This window comes from Pseudomassariella vexata (assembly GCF_002105095.1).
Source record: "Pseudomassariella vexata strain CBS 129021 chromosome Unknown BCR38scaffold_4, whole genome shotgun sequence".
NCBI lineage: Eukaryota > Fungi > Ascomycota > Sordariomycetes > Amphisphaeriales > Pseudomassariaceae > Pseudomassariella > Pseudomassariella vexata.
This window is the reverse complement of record NW_024467959.1, coordinates 1,418,483-1,429,157: the sequence shown is the minus strand read 5'-3', so window position 1 is coordinate 1,429,157 and position 10,675 is coordinate 1,418,483. Positions and strand designations below refer to the sequence as shown.

General features: G+C 51.8%; 2 protein-coding genes across 2 annotated transcripts; one reads left to right on the top strand and one right to left on the bottom strand.

The window, feature by feature from the left end:
* Window positions 1-3,396: 3,396 nt before the first annotated feature.
* BCR38DRAFT_456157 (uncharacterized protein) lies at window positions 3,397-5,489 on the top strand (the record flags this gene model as incomplete). The annotated part of the gene is made up of 2 exons (XM_040861882.1): window positions 3,397-3,790; window positions 3,850-5,489. 2 exons carry the CDS (start codon window positions 3,397-3,399, stop codon window positions 5,487-5,489), a joined length of 2,034 nt encoding a protein of 677 aa, XP_040717989.1.
* A 2,633-nt stretch (window positions 5,490-8,122) lies between these two features.
* Window positions 8,123-10,072, bottom strand: BCR38DRAFT_407344 (P-loop containing nucleoside triphosphate hydrolase protein; the record flags this gene model as incomplete). Its single annotated transcript, XM_040858158.1, has 5 exons — window positions 8,123-8,439; window positions 8,501-8,995; window positions 9,055-9,495; window positions 9,548-9,741; window positions 9,792-10,072. 5 exons carry the CDS (start codon window positions 10,070-10,072, stop codon window positions 8,123-8,125), a joined length of 1,728 nt encoding a protein of 575 aa, XP_040717988.1.
* Between the last annotated feature and the right edge of the window lie 603 nt (window positions 10,073-10,675).

Below are 10,675 nucleotides of genomic sequence, written 5' to 3'. Positions count from 1 at the left end.
ATCCAGAACGTTCTGAAGCCGGAGTTTGACAACGCTGCCAAGGGTGTCCCTCACAGCATGATCGCCTTCGGGGTGTGTCATGTTCAAATTTAGGCCTGCCGCAATTCCGACTCCATCATCGCATGTCCTTCCATCTTCAGCAGGACGGTAGCAGTTCAAACGTGTAGAGCCGGCGCAACTCTGTCTTTGTAAATGCGGTTGATTTCGCTAGCTTTAGGAGAGCAGAATGACGCATGATGATTCGCCATTGCGCGCGTGTCTTTGATTTCTGAAGACCGAAAGCGTCGATTTGTGAAGTAGCGTGTATTCCATTTTCGCTGTTGTGGTCGAAAGACGCCTGCTTCAGTTCGTCACAGGTACGGATGCCACCCACTCTGAGGTGTACCATTCTGTTAGAGCTGACGCAATGCTGGGGCGGCCCTAATTAACGGACTACTCATGTCCGCATGGAGCTCGGGTACTCGGTACTTATTGTAGTTCCACGAATACACCAAGTGATTGGGGCTGTTCGAGGTTGTCAGGCTGTGCAATCAGATCTCCAAGCGAAGACACGACAATTGTGTCGCATTTCACGTTGACGCCCCATTGTCTTCAACAAGGCGTCGTCACATATATCCAGAACGAGGACATGGGCTCGAAAGGAGTGGGGAATGAGAGAATCGGCAACGGCCTGTTTGATCGCAATTCCGGTAGCTGATGAAAGCGGTTGCAACGAAGGCTCGATAATCTCCGATTTGACGTTAAGTACGAGAAATGAAAGGAAGCGCCGCGTTCGTGATGGCTTCAGTTGCATATCGTCAGCGGAGTAATACGAACCATCTGTTGGCTTGGCATGGATCTGTCCAGAGATTCAATCGGCCAGATCAAGGATTGTGGAATCTAAAGGCCTCGGGCAAGACGAAGGCGAGAGTCTTAATTTTCTCGTCTGGATGCGTCCAGACCCAAGTGACCCTAGAGCTCCAATGAAAACCTCAATTCTTTGAAGTTGCACAGTCCAATTGGGCATCTAGTGGCAACACGAGTCTGAACACCTGGCAGGAACCACTCAGAACAGCTTGAGCCCAAGCTGACTGGCCTCCAGGAATGGAAGCTGGTCATCGCGCAAATCTATTGACAATCTTGGCTTGAATTACACGAGAGGGACACGATAGGGTGGTGGAAACTGACGATGTGCTGGTCATTCTCTACTGCCGCCTGCCATCCATTCCCATGACGACCAGTCAAAAAGCAGCAAACCGACGGGACTTGACTTTTTCCCAACTCCCAATTTTTGCGCTTCTGGTCGCCGTGGCCGCTGGGTGATGCAGCTACAGCTCCGCTAAACTCTGTTTAGCAAGCGCTAGCCGGGATTTACTGGGATGCATGGCACTGTGGGACACCCACCATATTCCTGGAAGATGATACCAAAGCTGGCCTGTGCTGAGCAGTACGCAGCTGCTCAACAAGCACGGCAGCCAATGCCTTTTCTGGATTGCTCGAGGTTTGGGCGCTGTCACTAGGCTTCGAATGCACCATGGAGTGCAAGGAGTGGCTTTGGATAACCCCCCAGCCCCCGTCATTACAACCATTAGTGTCACCTTGGTTGCTGGTTCCCCTCTCGGCAGGAGCCAATCGACTGGTTGTATTTTCAAAGACATCCACTCTACTACTGCCAAAGTGTCCTTTGCTGGCGACACTCCCACTTCCCAGGCTCTGACGCCCGCCCCCCATTTTGTGCAGGAACTCTGTATGCACTCGCTGAACACTTGTACATTCGGTATTATCCCAATCCCCATCCCCCCATCTACTTGCCTGTCCACTTGCATTCGCTGCCGAAGAGTTTGATCAAAGGCCCTGTCTCATTATTCAAAACTCGCCCTACCCCAAGCACGTCGAGTCGTAGCAACCCCCGTTTCTCCTCCTCTCTATCGAACAAAGCCGCCGCAATGTTCGATTCCAAGATCTAAGAGTGCCATCCAGCGACTTCTCGAAAGTCTGCTAGAGTGTGATTACCGCATTCTATTCCGGACCGGTTTCCCACTCTCCTCTCATTCAGTTCATCGTCATTACTGTGTCCTTTTTACCTGGGGGCTACTCTGTTCAATCTACATATTGTCAATACCTTATTACTTCTACTCTCCTTCTCTGTGCTCTTATTCTGCAGTGGCATTTGCTTGCACTCTGACGGCGAAAGACACTGTTCACCCTCTTCACCCCCCAAAAAACAAAAAGTGACGTCCGACGCCTCCGAAGACACATTTTTTTCGAAGCTTTCTTTCTCTGCACTTGCGCAGAAGTGAGGAAACAGAGCACATTCTCGCCGTGTTACTCAAAGGATTACTTTGCCGCTCCCGTCCAGCCTGGCATTTCTACCTAACCATCTAATACAACTTGCTCTTTGTTCCGTCTTTGCCACAGCGCTCAAGGGGGCCCCATTTTCAGGCTTCTAGTGTGTGACAGTCATTCTTTGCTGCCACTTGGAGCCACCTGGCCCCGGTATCGCCCCTCTTCCCGCACTGGCCAAAGAGCTCAGCTCAGCAAAGACCCATCTGGCACTTCCACCCTTGGCGGTTCGAGTAATGGTCACCCCAGTCCAGCAGCGCTCGCGGTAATAGTCGGTTAGTCTTCGCCACCTTCAGCGAAGAGTCATCGATCACTACCCCCAAAGGCCACCCTACCACCCCTCGCCATCCACCTCCGGCGTGTTTGCCTCCCAAGCAGGTCCAGGCAGGAATACAAGGTTAACACGCGACTCATCATCGTACCCTCTCCGCTCAGTTATTTGCCTCGAGTACCTTTTTATAAGGTCATCCAGTTTCCTTCCCCCTTCCCTAAGCCGCCTACACATGTACGCGCTCTCCTAGGGTAGTCGTGGTTGCAGCTTCCGTTCCTGTGCCTTGCATGATCCCATCCCACCATTCAACCACCACCCACCATATCGACGCTACTCCCTCTTTCGATCGCGCCGATTCTCCGACTTCGCCAATATTCGATCCGTATTGGAGCCTCAACAACAATATCAACTCCTTTCCCTCCCGTGACACTCGCATAGTTTGGCAGAGGCCAGCTCGATGAAAGTCTAGCTGCTCTCCATTCTTGTCACCTCGACATTTTGTGTTTCACCGTCAGAAACATAAACACACGATGACTCTTGCGAAAACTATCTTCTCTACTCCAGTCGCCCGCCCTGCTCTGTCTTCCGGTCCGATCGTTCGTGAAAAGGTAATTGACGCCTCGGTCTAACAGCCCTGCTCTTTTCGATCTCTTGCAGCTTCTATTGACAGCGCATCCGCTGTAGTGAAGCTCTCTTGTCGACAAGAATCTCACGACATCAAGATATAACGGTTATCGGTTGACTCTGCATCGGTGGCGACTGGAGGTTTATTTTGTTCGACCTTACGCTCGCCTCCTTCCAAGATGATGTGCGGCGACAGCGACTCGCTGGCCTTCATCAAATCCCATCACAATGATCCTTACAACTCCTCCTTAGCTTCATCGGCTTCGTCCTCCTCAGCTTCTGTTTGGTCCGATGCGTCCTCTCAGCACTCAGATGACACTTCCGTATCCGCCCCCTCAGACTCGTCGGAACACTGCGACTCCTACCTCTACTCGCAGCAAGCTGCCTCTTGCGACCAGGCAAACTTGCGACACTCGTGGGCCAGACAAGCGCAATCGACGGCGGCTGAGGTTCCACAACAATTAAGGCAAAATCCCAGACGCACTTCGACCGGCGCCATTTCCAAGACCGGATGCCCTCCCGCTCTAGTCCGTCAAAACGATCGCAAAGTCAACTTCGTTGATAATCTCGTTGGTAAGCTCTATGAACGATGCATCCTGTGCCAGAAGGCCCGCGCTCAACCCAACTTTTAGATGCATCAACTCAAATCGTCGAAGCGATCTGGCCCTTGTCCTCGGTGGTATACCGAGTTGAGCTGGGCAACAAGGCCGTGCTACCGCTGCGGACCTTTATCCAAGAGACTCTCCGCCGGTCCCGCACAAGCTATTCCACCCTACAGGTCGCACTTTATTATCTTGTACTGATCAAGCCTCACGTTCCCAAGCATGACTTCACCATGGAGCAGCCCGACGATATTCACGCCAACAGAGTGCTACAATGTGGTCGCCGTATGTTCTTGGCCGCCTTGATCTTGGCATCGAAGTATCTTCAGGATCGTAACTACTCAGCGCGAGCCTGGAGCAAGATCTCTGGACTGGCGACTCACGAAATCAATCAAAATGAGATGGCCTTCTTGCTTGCGGTTAACTGGAAACTCCACATCACGGATGACGTGTACCGACGATGGACTGAGATCGTCCTGAAGTACACGCCTCAGCCTCCGCCTCCGGGTTGCCCTCAGGCAAGCGATCGTGAGATTCAAGATTGGAAGAACTTCATCCTAAAGCTGAGCCCAGATTTGGACAATATCGAGGAATTCATTCCAACAACACCGTTCAAATCCCCATCGAGAGACTTCACCCCAATTTCTCCGCGCTCGCTCTTGTCTGCGTCGCGAGAGCGCGATTGCGCCTTCAATTATGAATCAAATGACGCCACTCCCAAGAGTTGCACTACTCCAGCCACTATGGAACCTTCTCCGGCCACTGTACATACCCCCGGCCGACTCGCCCCTGCTCTTGGGCTCCTGCCCACTCCACGCCTCACTCCTCAGATGACGGGATCCAGCACTCCTGCAGTGAATGCTACTTCCTATCTTCTTGGTGGGAAAGGGTCGATGGGTTTCGCCATGGCCCAGGCATCCCATGTCAGCGCGGCTCAGAGCCTTGACCGGTGGCCTGCTTCGACGACCTCTTCGCCACAGAGCTACTTTTTGGCTCGTCGCTCATCACTTGCCAATTCTATCTCAACCGCGTCTTCACCAGAGTCGATGATCTCGGATTCATCCCGCACATCACGCTCATCCTCCATCTCGTCAGCATCGTCATTGGTCAGCGCGCCGTCCACCAAATTGGATGTTCAGGCGCGATGCCGATATGCGAAGCTATGTAGTGAGAGGTACAGCCTGAGATCAGCCATCGCCTCGGTCCCAGAAGACCATGAACAGAATTGCATCACTTCTTCGCCTGAATCCTACGCCGGCCCGGCGGGTAAGGATTTGTCGGAGATGTCACTCGACACTCAAGTGGCACGAAGAGGACGTGATAACGACGACGCTGCCGACGCCGCTCGTGTATTGCAGGAATTACATAATAACTATCAAGCCAGCTCTCAGCCACAGCCGACCCGCAGGGTCGGTTCCAAGAGGACGCGGCCTCTGTCGGTTGACCATTCTCTGCAAGAGAACGTTCGGGAGATGCTCAACGGCCAGTACAACTCCAAGACCCGAAGAGAGTGGCCTGCCCACATGCTTCGTTCCGGGGACTCTCACGACGCAGGACGCAAGCGAGTCTGTTACTCGTCTGACATTTCTGCACCACGCGCCATTCCGACGCTTCACCCTGCCATGGGCGGGCCTGGTGGCGTTGGCATGTGGGAGGGCGTTTTGAACTGAGCAATGCATTAACATAACCCAGTAATTACATTAACTCTTTGTGACAATATCCAGCTATTTCCTTTGTTTTGGTCGGAGTGGCGGAGGGACCTATGATACCATACCACCTGGGAACATCTAGTTAATAGACAATTAGATGGTGGCCAGGAACCGGACGAAAAGCGTGTTGTTGCATGCATTTCCAGGATCAGTGCATTGGGGATGGAGAAAGTGGTTTGTACGATGAGCAAGCAAGTCAGGAGTTTCACAGTCATGGTGTTTCGGAGCTATGTTGTCTTACGTGCGACAATGGGGCTGAATGGTTCTGGCGGGGGCAACATTCGGGCGACGGCTCAAGGGAGTGAGGCGATCGACTTGTTGTGTGTATGCTTGAGGCTGATTGCATAAACTTGGAGTTTTTGTTACTTTGGTTATTCGGCGGGCGGCTATCCGACGAATGTTACCATTGAGCCTCGGAACCTACTATACCATTCGTGGAAACGTGTTCGAATACTAGGAAGGGAGGCCATGCTTGCCTCAAAAGCACACGGTTATTTAATCTACCTGGCCTGAAAAGGGTGTCGCGGTACCAAAACATTCAGCAAAGAAAAGCTTGGAACGGACAAAAGCAAAGCTTTCTTGGCAGGAAAACACAACCTCGCAGATAGTATCAAATTTGAAAAAGGGCTTCGAGCTGCTCGGGAACCAAAAAAACCACTCTTTTGACTTACACAGACTACTTGCCTCGGGATAAAGTGTGCGATGCACAAGCTAAGTTTGATCGTTCTCACCAACTTCCTGCGCATGATCTCTCAAGTCGACGCGTCTGACGAGATCCAGCCAGCCAGTTCGTTCGTGGTCTTGTGCTATTGCATTTCCCCGGTGGCGGTTGCAAGATTGGCTAAGTGACTCATCGCTGTCCGCCTGTTCATCGTCTAGCGAACACACCCCACGACAAACACCCCTGTCGAATGGCCGGTTGCCACTTCAGGCCATTTGGAACTCCGCCAAGACCTCCCCGTCTTGTGTGTTGGCCGCCGCACGTGTCGAAACCATGTTAACCGTAAGGTAAGCTGGGTTTCATGGTTCATATCAGAGGTTTCGCTTTCACGGTGATACATAGATCATTTTTTTGGTGAGTTGACCCACCTCCGTCTTTGGGATGACTAATATTCCGTGTGAGTCTGCCGGTCTAGTTGTAATCAAGCTAGTTGTCCATAGACAACACGGTGTTTGACGACGAGTGTCACGATGGTTGGTACTTGACAATATTGACTTGCCCCACATACCGGAGCAATGGTCCCTTCTGCTGACTCTGGGGGTTCTTGGGTTGGCTGCTGTGGCAACACACGACGGATGGCGGCTGACCGCAGTCATCATGTTCATGAAGCCTAGTATCTTCCGCACCTTGTTCTGTGCTCAGGGTGAGTGGTGCACATCTCTACTCACTCATCAACAAGATGACACTTGGGTCGGGCAAGAAACCCCGGGCTGCTTACTTCCTATCGTTCACTTCGTTGATGCTGTCTCTGCTACTATCCCACTCGGATCGAAATAAGTCCAACGCTTATGCTACCAGGATGGTTCGGTGGAACGACCGGTGTGATTCATTCCATGTGTATCGCCTGGGGGCGGGGCAGGGGGAACACAGATTTCCCGTTTCATCCACCGCTACCTAGGTTGGCGCTTCACATGAGAGATCATATGATTCGGCGGAAGTCTGTCCCTGGTCAGAAGAAGCATCCTGCTTCGACCTCTCTGCAGTAGCTCGCGAGCGTGCGGCGAGAAGTAAAATACACGAACCCACAAATTTCCTAGACGAGATCACGTTCCTCGAGTTAGTCATGGTTTCCATCGTTAGTCAGCTCGTATCATTGTCTAGTAAATCCCATCTTGTTCACGCCGCAACAATCTGCCCGTCTTACTTACTTACGCTGGCGAGCTCTTGACGAGAAAAGTCAACTGGCCTGACAACTTGCACCGGCGAGATAAATCGGTATTAGCGTGTAATACTCTCTCGTTGATGCATAGCTCCGGAATGTGTTACAACGCCTTTCGCCTCGTCTTTTGCAGCTGCAAGGATGGGATATAAAAGATAGCAAATATGATTGTCTCCTGACGTTCTTTACCATACATAAACCTTCTTTTCTGATGGTCTCCAGCTGAACTTTAGAAAGTAAAGAGATTATCAACTCTGTTTGGGAGTCACAAGTCACTGTGCAATTATCATTTAATTGGGAGTGCTGTATGTGTGTCATACTCAAGTCAGGCTTGGTTAAGCAATGCGGCCTATTTTCGGCATCTTTCATGACTATGTAGAAAACGTGTTCCTATCATGCGACCGATCGTTGATATCATTGCCAAGTCCGTGTAGAAGAAAGAATTCTCTCTCATAATCAATCCCACCACCGAATCTTCGTCTTCAAGCTTTCGGTGTGGTTGGCCAGGTCGAAATCTTGATCAATGAGATCCCCAAAAATCATTATTCCCCCAGATAAGCACGACCTGTGCTTATGAAGACTGACCAATGGCCAAGGAAAGAAGATTAGTCGGGAAAAGCAGACAACAGATATGTGGAAAATTGGGCATGGAAAGGAACAGCATGTCATGGAAAACGCGTCGACCTGTGTATGGCCACAACTCCATGAAAATGGTTACCACGAGGCATTGTTGCCACCACCCCAGCCATCACCACCAGTCTCAGCAGGCTTGGAGTCAGTGTTGCCCCAGTCATCGGCGCCACCACCAGTATCGCCACCATTGACAACTTCCTCCTCGTACTCATCCGAGTCAGGCTCGAACTTGAGCTTCTCAGCAGCCTCGCCTTCGGGGCGGTACTGCTCAAGAAAGTCGGGAATCTCTTGCTTGGTCTCAAGGAGGGTCAACGTCAGCAGAGGGCCGAGGGGTTCGTCGCTCTCGCTATAAAACGAAGTCGCGAGGCCCTTGTGACCGATGCGACCAGTACGGCCTGCTTCAATTAGAACAGCACAAAAATAGCAAACTAGGATAGGACACTAGGATAGGACACTTACCAATGCGATGGGTGTACTCCTCGATTCCGCCGTGGTCAATGCTGGGAAGATTGTAGTTGATGACGTGCTTGACGTTGCGGACGTCAATGCCACGGGCCGAGACACCAGTCGTGATCAAAAGAGGAGTCTTTCCAGACCGGAAAGCGCGCATCGAATCCTCACGCTCACGCTGGGTTCTGTCGGCATGCATCGAGGTACAGGGCATGTCATTGTGGAACAAGTAGTCATCCAACTCATCGCACATGCGCTTGTAGTTGGTGAAGATGATGGTGCGACCAGGCTGTTCGACAGACCAGAGAAGGTCAAGCAGGGCACGCTTCTTCATGTGGGGGTCTACCCAGACAATGTCCTGCTTGATGTTCTGATGCGTGCTGCCGATACGACCCACGCGAATGCGGACGTGAGACTCGGCTAGGTGGGTTTTGGCAAGCTTGCGAACGGCGACGGGGAACGTCGCCGAGAAGAGCATGTACTTGATGTTGCCCTCTTCCTGCTCTACAATCAAAGTCAAAAGTCCATTCGCAAAAGCGTAGGTTGGAAGGAAATGGACTTACCACCACCAGAGAGGATCTTGTTGAATTCCTCCTCCCAATCAGCATGAAGCATCTCATCGGCCTCGTCGATAACCATGTACTTCACTCGGCGGAGCGTCAAAATATCCGGCCGCTCCATCATGTCGATGAGCCGACCAGGGGAGGCGATCAAGACATCGCAACCTCGCTGCAGGTTGTTGATTTGGTCTCGCATCGGACCACCACCATAGACGACACAGGGTCGAAGCATGGTTCGGTAGCAGAACTTGCGAGCCTCATTGAAGATCTGAATCGCAAGTTCTCGAGCCGGGCAGACAATGACGACCAGAGGCTCCGCGCGGACGGGAGTGTAAGCATTGACCTTGACATCGGCGGGATTGGGCCGGTGGGCCGCCAGCTTCTTGGCCTTTCCCATGAGGTAGTTCAGAATGGGAATCAGGTAAGCAGCGGTCTTGCCGGAGCCTGCGTGTTCCAAGTCAGCCACGAAATCATAAGTCAGACATGATTCACTTACCCGTCTGGGCGATGGCAATGATGTCGTGTCCCATCTTGATAGCGGGAATACAGTACTTTTGAATAGGCGTAGGAGTCTTGTATCCACAGAGCTCAACATTCTTCAACATGACGGGGTGGAGGCCAGCAGTGTCGAAGGTTCTGATGGGCTCAATGCGAGTGAGACCCTCCTGAAGAACGTCGATCTGGGCAATTCTACACAAAGTCAGTTATGGCCACCAACGCTGCCATGCTTGAGCACCTACTTGCTGAAATCGATGCCAGAGGGATCACGATCCTCGCGCTTTCCAAACAGCATGACCTCGAGCTCCTCATGCTCCGGGCCAACATCACCCTCATCTTCGTCGAACTCGTAGACTCGAGCATTGCCATCCCACTCGCCAGTGGTGCCCGCGTTGAGGGCCTCGTAATCATACTTGGCAGGCTCAGCCCACTGTGTGACGGGCGCCTCCTTACGCTCGAAGGGGGGAGGACGAGCAACGACCTCTTGAGTCTCGCCAGACTCATCAGGAAGAGCTTCAGCCATGTCAGCCGTGCCCCATGCATCGCCAGCGGCGACCTCGTTTTCATTCCAGCCAGACATTGTAGAGGTAATTAGTAGAATGCCGGGTTGGTGGAGTAGAGCTGAGTTAGGATGAAAGTCAGTAAGCGTTAACAAAATCGTATTGAGTTGAACTGGACTTGGAGGAGAAGGCGCGAATGTAGTCAAGTGGCAATTGCAAAGATGTGATAGGAAAATTGCCGCGCAGTGTTCGAAAAGAACTATGGCCATACCAAAGAACTCAAAGTCGAGGTCGGCGAGGCTATGGGTTGGTTGGTTCAGAAGAAGAAAGAAAACGAGGAAAGCGCGACTGACTTGGTCTGGCGGTGCTTGATTCTCTGAAATGCGATGTCGCAGCGGCAAGGAAAGCAGCGAAGCACTGGAGATCAGGTCAGTAAGATGGTGCGAAAGTTGAAGATGCGGCAGTCTTTGCAACCGATATAATAAATAGAGGTGTATGACGTGGAGGAACGGGAGGAGATGCAATGCAGCTGTAAGAAGACTAAAAGTCTGACGGCTTCTTCAAGAGATGGATTCTCACTCTGCTTCTAATCAGAGAAGGGTCCAAGGGATCCTAGACAAATGAGA